Source organism: Mesocricetus auratus, unplaced genomic scaffold (assembly GCF_017639785.1).
Source record: "Mesocricetus auratus isolate SY011 unplaced genomic scaffold, BCM_Maur_2.0 Super-Scaffold_100676, whole genome shotgun sequence".
Taxonomy (NCBI): domain Eukaryota; kingdom Metazoa; phylum Chordata; class Mammalia; order Rodentia; family Cricetidae; genus Mesocricetus; species Mesocricetus auratus.
This window is the reverse complement of record NW_024429266.1, coordinates 21,439,067-21,457,110: the sequence shown is the minus strand read 5'-3', so window position 1 is coordinate 21,457,110 and position 18,044 is coordinate 21,439,067. Positions and strand designations below refer to the sequence as shown.

The following is an 18,044-nucleotide window of genomic DNA, read 5'->3' as shown; positions in this document are numbered from 1 at the left end:
GACCTATATGGGTTAAGTAAATTGTGGAGTTGAGATTTGATCCCAGGCTCATTTGAGACCAGATAGTTGCCACATGAACAGGAAGTCTATGCTTCTCCTTTATCTGATGTGGTCCTACTAGTACATGCTCTCCCATATAGACCCCTCATGGACCAGCCATTGCCTTATCTGTGCATGAGTCGTGTTTCAAAAGCACCCTCTTAGTCTTTAGAGCACTTGAGATTCTTGCCTGATGGTGTCTCTCTAGGAATCTATAAATGTTGTGGAATTACAATTTATTGACTTCTATAATCTCAATAATTTGTGCTGTTCTTTGCATTCCAGTGCTGAAGGAAAAAAAAGGAAGAGGAAATGAGGGAGAAGGAGGAAAAGAATGAGAGGGGAAGAGGAAGGAGAAAAACAAAAGGTGAAGATAGTCGTGTTCACAGATTCTCTATAAGACATCCCAATGCACATGCTTCTCTGCAAGAACCTTGATCTACCCCAACACAGTAAAATCAATCCTAGCAACAACCCCGATAACTTTCCATTTAAGGGCTACTCAATGAACGCTCATAAAATTCCTCTGGGTGCTTCTTGTCTATGATAATTTGAATGAAAATGGCCCCTATAGGCTCCCGTATTTGAATACTTGAGCCCCCGTTGGTAAAACTGTTCAGGAAGGATTAGGAGGTGTGGCCTTGTTGGAGGAGGTGTGTCACTGCAGGTGAGCTTCGAGGTTTCAAAACTCCATGCCATTCCCAGTGTTTCTCTCTGCCTCCTACCCACAGATAAGGATGTAGACTCTCAGCTGTTTCTCCATGCCTGCCTGCTACCATGACGGTCGTGGGCTTCCCCACTGAAGCTCCAAGCCCCAGTAACCTTTCTTCCATAGGTTTCCTTGGTCATGGTGTCTTATCACAACAATAAAAAGTAACAGGACATGATCTGTCTTGGGCCGCTTTCTCTTCTCCTGTGCGCTCTCTCCTCTCTTTCCTATCAAGCTATGCCCATGCTAGAGGACCATGCAGAAAAGATGAGTCAGAGACAAAACTGAAACTCAAAGGAGGAAAACTAAAGCCTTATGCCACAAGTTAAACAGCAGAAAGCCACCAGGAAATTGAAGAACAGAAAGTGCCTGTGAATGCATACCCTTTACCTTAGAGACTGCCCACAGGCCAACAGTCTTTTTTTGTTTTGTTTTTTCTGTCTTAGGTTTTCTAGACAAGCATCAAAGCACTATAGCAGAGAGCTTTAAGTTTCCAGATCCCCAGCTGTGTTTTACATAATGCGAACTTATTGAGCAACATTTGAATGGCTGTCTGGATCAAGCCCATTGTCCGCTTTCACCAGACATCGAAACTATGGGCCAGTTAGGGAGGGGCTTCTGCAAGAACATGAGTAGGATTGGATGGCAATGGGCAACAGCCAACCAGCCAGCAAAACAAAGCAAAAGCAAAACCTGAGAAGTGATTTTCGTGATTCTGGAGTCGAGAGGGCATTAGCCTAAAGCAGTGGTCAGCAGGTCCCCTTGGCAGTCCCAGAGGGCATTAGCCCAAAGCAGTGGTCAGCAGGTCCCCTTGGCCGGCCCTACTCCACTCAGCCCCGGCTGAGCCTCATTTGTCCCACTTGAATTGCTCACCCAAGTCAGGTGAGAGCTGTCCAGAACCTACTGGGGGGAACAGCCCTACCAAACAGAGTCATTTGATTTCTTTTGTCTGGGGGTTGAGTTGATGCTACTGTCAAACACTTGGCTTTGTTAAAGGGAGGTTGGGGGAGAACAATGTGTGACTGTTTCAGGAAGGAGGTGGGAATGAGAAGATGTTAACCAGTTTTACCACTTCCTGTTCGTCCGCCCTCCATGTTTTCTGTTGAGGAACCCTACGCTCAGACCATTTGACCTGTCGACCAGCCCAGGCCCAGAGAACGGTTAAAGACAAAAGTACCCTGGGCTACTGTGGTGAGCACAGCCACAGCCCCATTAGCGTTGCCATGGGATGAGCAACCTCCTCTGCGACATGTCCCCCCACCACGGTGTTCCGCCTTATCACAGGCTTGACACACAGCCAAGTGACTGTGGACTGGACCTCTGGAGCCCTTTGAGGCTCAGCAGAAAAATCCACTCAGCATGGTGGCGTATCAAATAGGGGTGCCTCTATGTCCTTCAGTCCTTGACTGGACACTTAACTGTGACAGCAGCTGCAATGTCTGGGGCTCAGCACCAGTAGCTGCTGCCTCATCCAGAAACCAGCTGCCAGGTCCCCACAACTCACATCTTCACCTCGGCTTTTCACAAAAGAAGTGTGCATGCTTGGAGTACTGACTGATTCCTTTGTACAATCAACAGACTCATACGAAGGAAAAAATGTTTAAGGAGTTCTTGTCCTGGCCCCACGTTTCTGTGATTCTCTCAGCCTCCCGCTGTTTTCTCCTTTTTCCAGAACATTCCTTTCTTCCTGTGCAATTTCCTTCAAAAACTCAAAACAACAACAACGAAAAGGGAATTTAGTGATCAAATTCACACTAAGAAGTTGGTAACTCCTTTGGATTATGTACCCGGGGTGGACATTTTGAAAGAAACTGTAGATTAACATAACATTGAAAAGAGATACTAATACATTGAAAAGTTTAAATCTCTATCTAATATGTAAATACATATTTATATATTTTTATATATGCAGTCAGGCCCTGGGATGGATGCGGGCCAGGCAGGGGAGTAATAAATTCTGAGAGAGCCAAGGGAACCCTGGGACATGGCCCTCGCTGTGAAGGCCACCATCAGGTCACGCTGTCCCATTCTTGGCTCTGGGTGCCCTGAGACTGCCAGAAGTACCCTCTTCTAGAGTCTGTGTGTCCCCCAAGGTGCTCAGCTGTGACAAACAGAAAACAAGTGGGCCCACCCCCCTTGGTATCCTCTCTAGGCGCTCTCCCTCCTGTTCCTGCCTTGTCACAGGGCTCTCTGCATTAGGAATCAGATGATGTTTCTGGAAAAAGAAACTAGTGAGAGAGACCATGGGGGTGGGGGATGACAGACTTTGGAGAAAGGCTATTTACTTCCTCTCTTCTAGTCAAATAGGTCCCTTAAGGGTTCCGGATATCTGTGGTGACATTTTCTGTCTAGTGCTGCAGCATGTGGCCGCTACTACTCCCAACAGCTCTGCTGCTCATAGGTAAGTGGGGCTCAGTCTAGATGAAGGTAAAGCTTACCATGGTCTTTGTTCAGCAGAGACCTCCCCCCTTGTCAGGTCAGGGATGGAATCCTCACCAGGGGCCTATCATACTTAACTCCTAAGACAGATTGTTGGAGATATACAACACCCAGGCTCTGATCTGTACTTCAGCAGGAGCGGGCTGTGAGTTCACCCATCTGGGTTTCCATTTCCCTAAGTATAAACCAAGGAGCAAGAACCAGGTGGTTCCTAAGATTTGTGTCTTCCGGTCTGACACCCCAGGTTTCCCTTTTTGTTTCTTCTCTTTCCAGGTAGGGTTTAGGTGTAAAGTTTCTGTGGCTTGATTTAGGGAAACGCAATCTTTATTTTTAACCTGACAGTTTGAATGAGGAACAGGATAAAGGAAACAGTATCAGAAACGAGGATCTGAGTTTCCTGCAGGACAGGTCCAGGGCATTGGAGGAGAGAAGGAACCTTCTGGAGCAAAGATGGGAGGGAGTTGCCCTGCTGAACGTCTGATTCATGCTTTTTTATTTCCTTGCAGTTTCCTCTGGCATTCGAGCTGGTGAGTTTGCTTCAGGGTCTTAGATTGATGGAGTGAGGCACATACAAAGGCCACAGAAATTTGGGAAAGGACCACTGTGTGGTTGGTGTCTGGCATGCCTGGGGGATAGAAGCAGTTCCCTAACACAGTCGGGACGCATCTCTGGCCTGTTTTTCCCCAACTACAGAAAGGGTCAACAATGGCGCTGAGGGCTTCCCTGCCTGGCTGCCGTAAGAACGAGTCATAGACAGCCTGAGAACACTACGGGTTTGTTTACTCTTCCTGTGTTACCTTGGGTATGCCCGTGAAGAGCTCACTTGTCTGTGTCTCTTCATCAGGTCTCCGGAAGGCTGTGGTGACCCTACACCCTGAATGGGTGAGGGTGCTTGAGGAAGACAGTGTGACCCTCAGGTGCCAGGGCACCTATGCACCTGGGGACAATTCTACCAAGTGGTTCCATAATGGGAGTCTCACCTCACAACAAGATACCAACTATGTCATTGGATCTGCCAAAGTTAAGGACAGTGGAGAGTATAAGTGCCAGACAGCCCTCTCCACCGCCAGTGACCCAGTGAACCTAGAAGTCCATATAGGTGAGTAGAAGGGGAGAAAAGGGGCCCTGAATTACTTGGGGAAAGCCCTACGGTCTGGGTTAATGTGGAAGTGAGGTGATAAGTGTCCCATCAGATGGGAACAGAACTGTAGTGCTAGCTGTAAGTAAGCCCTAAGCAAGCATCAAGGCCTGTCTTGTGAAACACACGGGATGGGAACATTGAAGGATTCCAGGAACTGGCATGTTCACAGAATACATACAGCATGGATATGTGTTCTGAGGTCAGGCATGTTCCATGGCATCCATTAGTTAGACTGATGAATTTGTTCTTAGATCTCATTTTCCTTCTCATTCTCACATATTATACTCGGTCCTCCTCAGTGTCAGATCCTTAATCGTCTGCTACCACATCACTTCATGTCTGTCTGTACTATCTTCCCATCAATGCCATGCTGAAACTCACATGTTAACACACGCTGGAGCCTTCCAGTGGTGCCACACCTGGCATGGCTCCAGGGAGGGCCCTGATTAGGGAGGAAAGAAAGCATGAACCCACATGGACACACAGAAAAACTGGGATCCAATGGACTGGGCTCTCTGATGGAGAAACCGCTGCACCCAGGAAACTGTTCGTTTGTTACATACAGTAGAACAGGGAGTGGGCTTTTTGCATACAGCTAAAGAAGGAATCTGGGTTATTACACACAGATAAGCAAGGAGACAGGAGACGGGATTCTTGCTATATACAGATGAGCAAGGAGGCAGGTATAGAGACAGTCTCTGCAGCTCTCTTCAGGCCATAAACATCCAGGGAGAGAGGGCTAGGGTGCACATTTCCACACACACCGTCAACATCTACACCCAGACCATCCTTCTAAGTCTTGCCCTTAGGGAAGGTTTTGCCATTTTCCCACGGATCTGAGGCTCTGGAGACCTCAGTCGGTTATGTGGAGGTGTCTACACACTCATCCTCTGCATTTATCATAGGATGGACATGTCTGTGTCAGTTAGCAACATCCTGGTATCGCAAGTGGGTAAGAGAATTTCAGCATAGATGGAAGAGGCTCTACAGTAGGGTCCTGTTAAATTAGGCTCCTTTGCCTCTAGCTATACCACCTAGCAACATGGCTCTCACTCTGCAGAGCCAAAAGTAGGAATATCAATAGTCTTGCTGGGTGATGGCTATCTAAGAGTGAATGAAGTGGGCAATTACTGAGAGGAAGCAATAGGAAAATCAAGTCTCAGGGCTGGGGGGTGGCTCAGTGGTTTAGCAGGTGCTTGCTGCTAAGCCTGAGTTCAGTTCCCAGAAGCCCCAGGACGGAAGGAAAAAAACCCACTCCTGTAAGTTGTCCTTCGATCTCTATAAACATGATATGGTACACACACACACACACACACACACACACACACACACACACACACACACACGCGCGCACACACGTACATTTTTTAAAAAAGAAAAATCAAGGATATGGCATTGTAGCTCATGCTTTTAATACTAACATTCATGAGGCAGAGACAGGAGGATCTCTGTGAGTTTGAGGCCAGCCTGGTCTACATAGTAAGTTCCAGAACACCCAGAGCTACATAGTTGACACCCTAACTAAAAAAAAAAAAAAAAATCTTAAGGCTAATGGTTCCTAGTCTGCTTTGACCTTGCTCTAGAAGTGGGCGCTGGACATCTAGTTAACAAGACCTGCATGAGGCTGCAACTGTCAGCATTCAGTTTGCCAGGAAAGGAGCTGGAGAGATGGTTCAGTGGTTAAGAACAGGGACTGCTGTTTCAGAGTACCCTGGTTCAATTCCCAGCACCCACATGACAGCTGACCTATAACTCTAAGATCTGACCCTCTCACACAGACATACATGTGTATATAAAAAAAAGAATAAATAAGTAAGAAAAAACAAAGATATTCACCAGGAGAACCCAGATTCTCCATAAGACCAGTTCCACTTGTGCTCATGCTCCGTACCTTCTCTGGGTAGTTTTTTTTTATTCTAAAATCATTGGCTCTATAGTCCCTTTCTCTTAGCCCACTATAGAACTTACCACACTGAAGTACAATGAATACTTCAGAGCCTATGTGTTTCTAAGTCCTAGACTTACCACACTGCAGTACAATGAATACTTCAGAGTCTATGTGCTTCTAAGTCCTAGACTTACCACACTGCAGCACAATGAATACTTCAGAGCCTATGTGTTTCTAAGTCCTAGACTTACCACACTGCAGCACAATGAATACTTCAGAGTCTATGTGTTTCTAAGTCCTAGACTTACCATACTGCAGTACAATGAATACTTCAGAGCCTATGTGTTCCTAAGTCCTAGACTTACCACACTGCAGTACAATGAATACTTCAGAGTCTATGTGTTTCTAAGTCCTAGACTTACCACACTGCAGCACAATGAATACTTCAGAGTCTATGTGTTTCTAAGTCCTAGACTGTAGGTTCTGTGAGGTTAGGAGACAGACATAACACCTTACTCATCTGAAAATTCCCAGTGTAAAATGTATGTCACATGTTTGTTGAATAAATATATGTGTATCTGCTTATTAGTTATGTTCACAGCAAGATAAACACAACAGGAATAGTCCCCCGCCATTGTAGTGAAGTTTACCTGACCCCAGCTCTTGGAGGCAGAGCAAGAGGATCCAGGGGCATGAGACCATCCTAGGCTGTATCAAATAAACTCAAGGCAACATGAGACTCTGTTAAAATAAATAAATAAATAAACTATTTTAATAAAAGAATGTTACCCTAAACACAAAGCTATATCCCCATATCAATCGCAATCTTATGCTAATCACAATGCATTCCTTAGGTGAAAAAGAAGCTAACTAGGCTGGGGATTGGTCATGCCTTTAATCCCAGCACTGGGCAGGCAGATCTCTGTGAGTTCAAGACCAGCCTAGTCTACAAGAGCTAGTTCCAGGACAGTCTCCAAAGCCACAGAGAAACCAGGGTTCTTAAAAAAAAAAAAAAAAAAAAAAAAGAAGCTAAATAGGCATGGGGTATTTTGATAACCAATGCCAATATATCTTGTTTATTTATAGTTTTTGTTTGTTGTGGCATTTCTTTCTATTTTTAATAGTAAGTACCATATATTCAGAGTTGCCTGGAACTCATCATGTAGTCTAGTCAAGCCTTAAACTGTTTTTCTTGCTTCTGCTTCTTGTACACCGTCTTTGCTGATGAAGACCTACCTTATTAAATATTAGAAATTGCCCTCCGGCCCGGGCAGTGGTGGTGCACACCATTAATCCCAGTGCTCGGGAGGCAGAAGCAGGCAGGTTTCTGTGCATTCCAGGCCAGCCTGGTCTACAGAGAAAGTGCCAGGATAAGTTCCAAAGCTACACAAAGAAACCCTGTCTCAGGGGAAGAGAGAAAGAAAGAAAGAAACAAACAAACAAACAAAGGAAAAGAAACTGCCCTCTGTTTGGCAAGTCTTCCTGGTAAAGAATCTCCACCAAAATGTTCTACCAATTTTGTTTAGTACTGGACAGTAAAATTTAAAAGCCACCAGATATTTTACTTTGTTCTTACTATAAACATCATTAGGGTTGTATTTCAGAAATAAATAAGAAGTAAAATATCTTAATGCTCTCTGGTCCTCCCCCAGGGAAATTGCGTGTTAATCTTCAAAACTGCATGGTTCTTTTTCTGTGCACCTGGCATTATCCCATTAATATTTCCACCTGCTACCTATTCTTATCCAACACAGGTCATTTTCTCCCCAGGTCCCCTCCAATCTTGACGTCACATTCTCTCTGTGGAATCTGATTACTGGAGGTGACTGTGAGAGCAGCATCCTGGTGGTCATTTTCCTCTTGAAAGTCATGCTCAGTCATGGTCTGCCTGAGGCCCATGGCCCGTCAGAAACCAGACCCTGCCAGCCGACATTCACCTCTCCCTCCCGCCCCATCTTCCTCCTCCCTTCCTCCCTCCCTTCCCCCACTACCCTCCTTCTGACTTTTACACTGAGGGCTCCCTGTAACCCCTTCCATGGACGCTGGTCTCCTCAATGCTGGCTGCAGAAAGGGTCTCTCAATATCTGCAACTGTCTGTCTTTTGATTTTTTTTTCTTACTTTTTTATTTAAGTTAGAAACAAGCTCCCTCTCCCTCCTCTCCTCCCCCACCCTCCTTTGATTTTTTTTTTATTGTTGTTGTTGTTTTGTTTTGTTTTTTTGTGACAGGGTTTCTCTGTTTTGTTTTGGAGCCTGTCCTGGAACTTGCTCTGTAGATCAGGCGGGCCTCGAACACACAGAGATCCGCCTGCCTCTGCCTCCCGAGGGCTGGGATTAAAGGCATGCACCACCAATGCCTGGCTTGCCTGGCTTTTGAAATCTAAACTTTTTTTTTAAGTGGAGAAAGCACTTTTTTTTTTTTTTTGAGATAGGGTTTCCCTGTGCAACAGCTCTGGCTATACAGGAAGTCACGTTGTAGACCAGGCTTGCCTGAAACTCACAGAGCTCTTCCTGCCTCTGTCTCCTGAGTGATGATGGGACTAAGGGGCGTGTGCCACCGCTGCTGGACTAGAAAGCCATTTTTAAATGTAATTTTTCCTTTTGGTTTAGAAAAACTATGAGTCTTTATTACCGGCCAAAGCCCAGCACATAGGGTTCCTGCAGACACCCTCAACTTTGCTTCTTGCCTCCCCCATTCTTAGTTCATTCTAATCCCTGTGCATGTGCGTGTGTGCGTGCGTGCATGTGTGTGTGCGTGTCCCTTTTCTCCCTTAAACAAAAGGTCATGGTGTGACATGAGGCACAGTGTAGGACAATCCTCAGTCTGATTCTGTTGCGTCCAGGATGGAGCAGTTCAGAGTTTCCCCTTCAGAAGAGGTTTGCACCAGAGTTTGGTCCCCGGCTCTAAGATCCCTATGTCTTTCAGGCTGGCTGTTGCTTCAGACCACTCAACGGCCTGTGTTCCAGGAGGGGGACCCCATTCGGCTGAAATGCCACAGCTGGAGAAACAAAACTGTATATAAGGTCACCTATTTACAGAACGGCAAAGGCAAGAAGTATTTCCACAAGAATTCTGAACTCTACATTCCAAACGCTACACAGAATCACAGTGGCTCCTACTTCTGCAGAGGGCTCATTGGACAAAACAACAAGTCTTCAGAGACCTTGAGAATCATTGTGGGAGGTGAGAGAGAGCTCTCCAGAACTTTTACAATGCACTAGGGTTTTATATTATTATCATCATTACTATTGAGTTTTATATTGTTATTTATTATTACTATTATTGTATGTGTGTGTGTGTGTGTGCACTTGTGTGCATGTTACAATGAACTTGTGGAGGAGGCCAGAAGACAGCTTTTAGGAGTCAGTACTCTTATTATTCCACCACAGGAGTCCTGAGGATTGATGAACTAACCAAGGGGGTCAGGACTGGCAGCAAGAGCCTTTGCTGGCCTTTTCTGGTTTTTGTTTCATCTTAACCTGGCAGAGATAAGGAGGACCTATTGCACTCTCAAAGGGTGTCTTAGTTACTTTTATGTTGCTGAGAAGGCACACCATGACCAAGGACTTATAAAAGAAAGTGTTTAACTGGAGGTTGGCTTACAGTTTCAGAGGTGGAGTCCATGACCTTCGTGATGGGGAGCATGGCAGCCGGCGGGCATGGCGCTAGAGTAGTAGCTGAGAGCTCATGTCTCCTCCACGAGCTGCCTTTCACGGAGTAGGCCAAGAGTAGGGGAGACTCGGCATGGTGTGGCCTTTTGAAGCCCACCCCCAGAGATATACCTCATCCAACAAGACCACACCTACTAATCCTTCCCAAAACAGTTCCACCAACTAGGGAACAACCAGGCTCATTCAAATACATGTGCCTTTGGGGACCATTTTCATCTAACCCACCACAAAAGGTGGTAGGGGAAAGACCAAATGCTGAGACAAGACAAATGCAAAAAAACTGGAGAATCTAAGTAAAAGACATACGAGAGTTCTTTATGCTATCAAGGTAAATTTGTTCATAGATTAAGACTGTGTCAAAATTTAAAGTTAAGGCACTGGAGAGATGACTCAGCAGTTAAGAGCACTAGATGCTCTTGCAGAGGACCTGGGTTCAATTCCAAGCACCCACAAAGTGTCTCACAACCATCCATAACTCCAGTTCTGTGGGATCTGATGCCTCTTCTCACCTGCCAGGGCACTACATATACCCAGGCACACATACATAACAAATTAAATATTTTTAAAGTAGAAATTAAAACTGGACTAAGTGTGTTGGCACTCACCTTTTAGTTTTTCAAGACAGGGTTTCTCTGTGGCTTTGGAGGCTGTCCTGGAATTAGTTCTTGTAGACCAGGCTGGCCTTGAACTCACAGAGGTCCACCTGCTCTGCCTTTCAAGTGCTGGGGTAAAGGCGTGCACCACCAATGCCTGGGGGCAGTTGCCTTTAATCCCAGCACCATAAACTAGAGGCAAGTGGATCTCTATGAATTGGAGGCCAGCCTGATGTACATGAGTTTCAGGCCAGCTAGGGCCACACAGTAAAAGACCCTGTTTCAAACAAGCAAGCAAGCAAATGCAACTGGGCTGGGGAGCTAGCTTAGTTCATCTTAAAGTGCTTGCCTCTCAAACACCGAAGGCCTAGAGCCACAAAGCAATGCCAGGTGTGGCTAGCACACCAGTAATCCCAACCCGACATTGGGAACGCAGAGACAAGGGTCCCAGGGCACTCCCATTTACCCAAGTGGTAAACTTCAGGCCAATGAGAGACTCACAGTTTGTTTTCTGTTGTTGTGATAAATGCCATGACCAAAAACAACTTGGAGGAGGGAAGGATTTATTTCAGTTTATACTTCTAGGTCATGGTCCATCATTGAGGGAAATCACAGCAGAAAACATGGAAGAACACTGCTTACCCCCTTGCTCTCTGCCTCATACTCGGCTTGTTTTCCTATATAGTTCTCCTGCCTAAGAATAGTGTCCATATAGACCTATCTGCCTAGGAATGGTGTGGCCCACAATGGACTGGCCTTCCCACATCAATCATCAATCAAGACAATTTCTTACAGACATTCTGACTTAGGCAATTACTCAACCGAGGTTCCCTTTTCCCTGGTGACCCTAGGTTACATCATATTGACAGTAAAAAATTAACCAAAACATCATCTAAAGGAAGTAAACAGAATTCCTTCCTTCCTTCCTTTCTTTTTTGTTTTTCAAGACAGAGTTTCTCTGTATAGTCCTGGCTACCCTAAAACTAGCTCTGTAGACCAGGCTGGCCTTGAACTCAAAGATCCACCTGCCTCTGCCTCCCAAGTGCTGAGATTAAAGGTATTCGCCACCACTGCCCATCTGTGAACAACATTTCTGAGGATGATAGCCAAGGTTGTCCTCTGATCTCCATATGGATGCACACACAAACACATACACACATATAAACTCATATGCACTCGCTTATACCCATGCATACATACAAAGTGCACACACAGACATACAAATGCATGAGCATACAAACACACACATACTGCATCATAAAATTTTTAATTGAGCCCAGGGCTAGAGAGATTGGTTAAGAGCACTGGCTGCTCTTCTAGAGGACCTGGGTTTGACTCCCAGCATCCACATGGTGGCTCACAATTGTAACTCCAATTCCAGGGGATCCAACACTCTTTTCTAGCCTTTGTGGTCACCAAGCATGAACCTGATGTCCAAACACATAAAATTAAAATTAAAAACATTTAAATAAGTAAAATATTGAGTTGGATTTGGTGTTGCACATCCTTAATAGCAGCACTCAGGAAGCAGAATCAGGTGGATATCTCTGAGTGTGAGGACAGTCTGGTTTACACATCGAGTTCTAGACCAGCCAGGGTTACTTAGTGAGATGCTGTCTTTAAAAATTAACCAAAAGGGCCGGGCGTTGGTGGCGCACGCCTTTAATCCCAGCACTCAGGAGGCAGAGGCAGGCGGATCACTGTGAGTTCGAGACCAGCCTGGTCTACTGAGCGAGTTCCAGGACAGCCTCCAAAGCCACAGAGAAACCCTGTCTCGAAAAAAAAATTAACCAAAAGAAGAAGAAGAAGAAGAGAAGGAAGAAGAAAGAAAGAAAGAAAGAAAGAAAGGAAAAAAAAACAAATAAACTAAGATGCACAAATTATTCCACTTTCTAGACAACAGTAATAAGACAACTTCTTAACTGTCATGTGACTCCTGTAGACAGCTTACCTTGCCAAACATCCCCTGTTGAGTCACCACCCAACAAGCAGAAGCAGTGACTGAGCGTTTGGCCTGCTGAGCTCACTTAGGCTGCACTAAAATGGAAATTCAGTGGGAGGAGTGAAGAGCTGGCCCAGGCTCTCCCATCTGCTCCTCCTACCTGATTCTTGGCGGGTGTCAGGAACTCTGTCTGGTGGCATTGACCTCATTGTCTATTCCAAATCTCTGCCTTAATGAGAGTCATCTTTCTCATCTCTCCAGTTCTCCCACCTGATCTGACACCTCCATCAAATAACTTTCCACCGTGGCATCAAATCACTTTCTGCCTGCTGATAGGACTCTTGTTTACGATAGACACGGTGCTGTATTTCTCTGTGCAGAGGGGCCTTCGAAGGTCAACGGCAGACTATGAGGAACCCGACTTGCACTGGAGCAAGGAACCTGAGGACAAGTGAGTCTTGATTTCATGGGGTGGTCAGAACAACGATGTGGTGCCTACGGGCCTCTCTGTGGACTTGCAACCTCATCATCTGCATTAGGCATCATGCTTTGAGCAGCAGGGGTAATACAAAGAAAGCCCCCACCCCAACTCAGTTTTCTTTGTGTCCAAAGGACCATCTCAGAGGAAAAGCAAAGCTTCAGATCTTCAAGAGTCAACAGTGAAACACCCTCGGGAGGCAGCCGCCCTCCGGAGAAGTGATGCCTCAGAGTTTGATGCTTTCCCTGTCCCCAACATTCCCTCATTGCAAAGCAGCAGCCTGGGTTCTGGGTGGTGGTCCTTTCTGTGCTTAACAGCTGTTCCTAAATAAACTTCTGAAGAAAAGCGAATGGCTGCATCTGTTCCTTCAGGCATGGTTGCCTTCAGGGAACCCCCAGACTTCTTCCAGAGTGTGGGAAGACCTGGGGGGCCCAGGCAGTGCCCCTGAACTGATGAAGTAGATTGCTAAGAGGCAGGGGAGGGGAGGTCTCACTCCTCCCTGAGCAGCCAGAGCCAGCTGATTTCTGAGAGGAGGGAGGAGGAAGTCCCTTTCTTCTGTCTTGTAGGCTCTGTAAATTCCCCTTGTTCCAGTAATTAACCTACCACCTGTTCTCATACAAGTAACCCAAATTAAACTCAATGGGAAACAAACAAGACATGAAAGAAAGTTGGAGAGGGACTTGTTCAGAAGAAGAGGGGCTTCAGTGGAGTGAGAAGGTAGTGGGGGGTGAGGATTGCCATCATAACCCAGGCACCCCCCAACAAGACAGCAATGCCTGTAGGTTGGTAAAGGGCCTGAAGATGAACTTCTCTGGAGACAGTTTCAATGAATAGTGTCGGGGCCCAAATATGATATTTCGGTGTAGGCCTCAGCTCAATTCCAGGAGCTTGAATCTGCTATTGTCCTTTAGATGTTGGCTGGTTACCTGCTATGGCCTGGCCACGGTGGAGAATGGCTTCTAGTTTGCCTAACAATAGACCTAGGCCCCACACCCATCATGGGGGCTAGTGGGACATGCCTGGGGACCAGTGAGACATACCTAAAGACTTGAGAAGTGCATTATGGGAGGTCTGGGGACTTGTGTACATGCACTCTAGGACCATCTCTAGGGTTAAAGGAAGTGTTTCCTAGTCAACCCTATACACATGAAAATAGATGTCTTCTGCCCGTACCACCCCCCAGCTACCCACCCCACCCCCACCACTTTTAGAAAGCCATTTAAGGGGATGCTTAAATAAACTGGTGTCTCCAGTATGGACTGAGGGCCCTCCTGAAATGACAAGATGTCTCTGTGTCGTTCTTAACACTGTTGGGTAGCTAGGACTTCCCTGATCCACACTCTCCCACTCAGGGTTGAACCCGGGGCTGTTCGACTGGTTCCTAACACAGCCCCAAAGACACCAATCCAAGATAGATGACCACTATAGCATAGGACTGATACAGGCTGGACCCCCGCAGACCAGCATCTGCTTTGTTGCATGTGAAGAGCCACTTACTTATACGGTGGAAACCTACTGACTGCGATTGGTTAGTACAGTACCTCAGATTGCATAGTGAGCTCTCATACCACCAGGGTCTCTATTAGGGAGAATCACATTAAAGGAGACATGGAGAGTGTAAACAAGCCAGCTACCAGCTACTCACATTACTTCAGAATTCGGTGTTCTGACTTCTGGGACAGGGTATGCCATACTTCTTATTTAAAAGTGCATTGTGCCAAGTAGGCTGGCCACCAGATCATACCTGCCTTTTCTTTTACAGAGAATGACCAAAATACATTGTAAACATGTATGAAACTATCAAAGTATTTAGATTTATGTATTTTCATTTGTATGAGTATTTTGCCTTCATGTGTGTATGCACACCACGTATGTGCCTGGTGTTTCCAGAGGTCAGAAGAGGGAGTTACACGTGGTTGTTAGCCACCTTGTGGGTGCTGAGCACTGAGCTCAGTGTCTCCGCAAGAAGTGTTCTCCCAATGAGCCATCCATCCCTCTAGCTCTATGTCAAGTGTGTGTGTGTGTGTGTGTGTGTGTGTGTGTGTGTGTTTTCATTGTAACGAGCAGGGGAGGGAACTCATCAGTAAAGAGCACTTGCTGAATTTGATTTCCAGAACACACAGGCTGGGTCACAACCATCTGTAGCTCCAGTTTTAAGGGATCTCACACCCTCTTCCGACTTCCACTGGCACCAGACACCAAACACAAATGTAGTGTGTATCTGTACGCAGGCAAAACCCTCATATACATTAAATAAATCTAAAAAAGAAAAAGAGAGCAGGGGTGCCTAGGGCAGCCAGGAAGACATCACCGTCTGAGCCCAGAGATAAGGTTATCTGCCTGGACCAGTGAGGTCTAAGTGAGGTCATAAGTTGCACGTGTGACATCAGCTTGAGTTGTCCTGAGGCGTCTCTACCAGAATTGGGATGGTCTCAGAGCATGTCATAATGAAATGTCTTTATGAGTGGGCCAGGGGCATCAGTCAGTTCTGAGCCACCGAGGGGTGGGGTAGGGTTGAAAGGAAAGCAGCAAATGACCCACCCGTGTTGAATGAGCAAATATACAGCACAAGTTCCCAGAAAGGTGAAGACGGTTCTGTTGACCAAAGGTGTCTTAGTAAAAATCAGAAAAACTCAGCTTTTCTGTTTCTATGACCCTTCCCAGAATACATGATTTTAGTCACATGCATATGGTGCCTAAGCATATGATGGTAAGTAGGAGAGTCTCCCTAAAAGGTTGCCAAAGGGCATGTACCCCAAACCAGTTCAGGTTGGGACTATTCTTCTGCTCTTCATACCATGCTCTTGGTTTTTTGAGACAGGGTTTTTCTCTGTGGCTTTGGAGGCTGTCCTGGAACTCGCTCTGTAGACCAGGCTGGCCTCAAACTCACAGAGATCCACCTGCCTCTGCCTCCCGAGTGCTGGGATTAAAGTTGTGGGCCACCAACGCCTGGCCATACCATGCTCTTGAATAGTAGTAGAAACTATTAATTTGGTTGTTGCCAGGGGTAGGGAGACAAGTTATTTTTCAGAGATGGAATATGTATAGCCCAGTGCAGGTTGAGTGTGGGAGGGTTATGACATTGCTCCAAGCATTGTTTGGGGAAGGGTATGTGTGCCGGAGTCATTCAGGTGGAGAAACTAGTCTGCCTCTTGCATTATAGCAAGAATGAGTGTAGTAAACCAAGACCAGGGTAGCAAAATGTCTCCTGTGCTTGCCTTCCTCACTACAAAGGGCCAGCAGTGATCGTGGGGGCTGCAAAGAGCACATGAAGAACTCGGTTTCCTCCTGGGTCGTCCAGAAGCTTCGGTTCCAGCCAGCTAAACAGGAGGGCGGGCAGCTAGTGGGGAGGTGGAGGAACCCTGCAGAGAAGGCTCGTTCTGGGTGAAGGCATGAAAGGCGAAGAAAGAAAGAAGGTGGAAGTGCAGGCCAAAGTATTAAAAATCAAACTGGGTTTAGGAGATGAAGTTTTTGGGGTCTAAAAGAGGCAGTGAGGGAGACCGGGGAGTGTTGGAGGGGTTGGATTCTGAGGCCACTCGCTATAAGACCTTGCTGTCCGAGCTTAAAGAGATGGCATCGGATGGCGCCAGGTATTGAGGGAGTTGACGCTGATCGGGTGCTCGGGTACGGAGTTTCCAGATTCTGGGGCAGCTACAGGAGCCGAGAATTAAAGGACGGAGAAAGGGAACCCCTCGAGGTCCTACCAGATGGGGTTGAGATTAAGGAGGAAGTAAGGAGTGGTAGCCGGGAGGGATTGGGGAGTCAAGAAACCCAGGCACAGTTTCCTCGGGACACATACAGAAGTCGTCTTCGGATCATGAGGACTGAACGTCCAAACTCCCACAAAATGTCTGCTTTCCGATGTAACGTCAGCCGTGAAACTGCAAGCTTAACTGCGAAAACAAAAGACAGCTCCATAACACGTGGGCCGAGGGGTTTATAACCCCAACATTAAGAATGTCAGGATCCAGCCGGTTACGCTGAGAAATGTAGCTTTGAGCTCCGAGATTCGACACATTTCAAGAATGTGAAATTCACAAAATACTCCTGTCCGTCCCTGGGTGGGCTCGAACCACCAACCTTTCGGTTAACAGCCGAACGCGCTAACCGATTGCGCCACAGAGACAGATGGTGCTTAGGGCTGCTGTCAAGTCAGTTCACTAAAGGATATATTGGTTGCCTATAGCTGCCAAAAATTGTGGTTGAAATTGAAATCGAAACTGGAGGTATCCTGCCGTGAACACAGTAACGGAGGCCACCAGCGCCTACTTCGATAAGGAACGGGTCCGGGTTCTACGCACTGAGGTTGAGAATAGAGGAGCACAAGAGAATGAACGAACCAAGAGCCTTTGGGAAATCCAGAATCGATACTCTCTGAGTTTGGAAATTCAGTTAGTTTTGCTCAGAAACGTTGCTGGTCTACATAATTTACGTAAGCAACTGTGCGTGCGTAAGTACTGATTCATTAAGTCATTATTTTTTACATAACCACTACGTTCCCAGGCAAGTCTGGCAAAGAGTACTAAGGGTTCTTACAACAAAACAAATCACACACAGCCTGCTGGCACATGAGTCTCCCAAGCAAAACGGGAAATTTAAAAATTCGTGTAAGTCAACGACATTAACGATGACACATCTGCAAACGAATACCAAAGGGCACAGTTCCCTTATTCTTCTGCCTTCAGCTTAATGGTCCTCATCAGGGTTGGGGTCTAATGAGTCGTTTTTTTTTTTCTGTGTCGCACAGGTCTCAGGACTTCCCCTGGGGCCCCCACACGCTAGTATCTCCTTGTGACTGTTTCTATATCATCTTCCACTGATTCTGAGACTCGGTGTAAGTGCAGGTCAATAATTTCAAAGATTTCATACGAACATAGATACCTATTGCAGAAATTATACATGCATATATTTTACATGCACATATGTTTTGTGATATATATATATATCACATATGTAGGTTACTACGTATTGTATGTATGTATGTTACCACATGACCGTTCCATTGAAATGGTTTCTGCACTTTGTGGAGGTTTGAATGAGAATGGCCCCCATAGGATCATATATTTGAATGCTTGATTCCAATTGGTGGAACTGTTTGGGACGAATTAAGGTATGTGGCCTCGTTGGAGGAGGCGTGTCACTGGG

The 18,044-nt window shown here is 46.2% G+C and overlaps 1 protein-coding gene and 1 non-coding gene across 2 annotated transcripts; one reads left to right on the top strand and one right to left on the bottom strand.

The window, feature by feature from the left end:
- The first annotated feature begins 3,105 nt into the window (after positions 1–3,105).
- Positions 3,106–13,237, top strand: Fcgr4 (low affinity immunoglobulin gamma Fc region receptor III-like). The gene is given in 6 exon segments (NM_001281335.1): positions 3,106–3,149; positions 3,694–3,714; positions 4,032–4,286; positions 9,141–9,398; positions 12,683–12,872; positions 13,034–13,237. Coding segments are annotated over 6 exon segments (852 nt in total). The 5' UTR covers positions 3,106–3,109; the 3' UTR covers positions 13,122–13,237.
- A 3,714-nt stretch (positions 13,238–16,951) lies between these two features.
- Positions 16,952–17,025, bottom strand: Trnan-guu. Its single transcript has one exon. It is a non-coding gene; the product is annotated as a tRNA-Asn (tRNA).
- Positions 17,026–18,044: the final 1,019 nt, after the last annotated feature.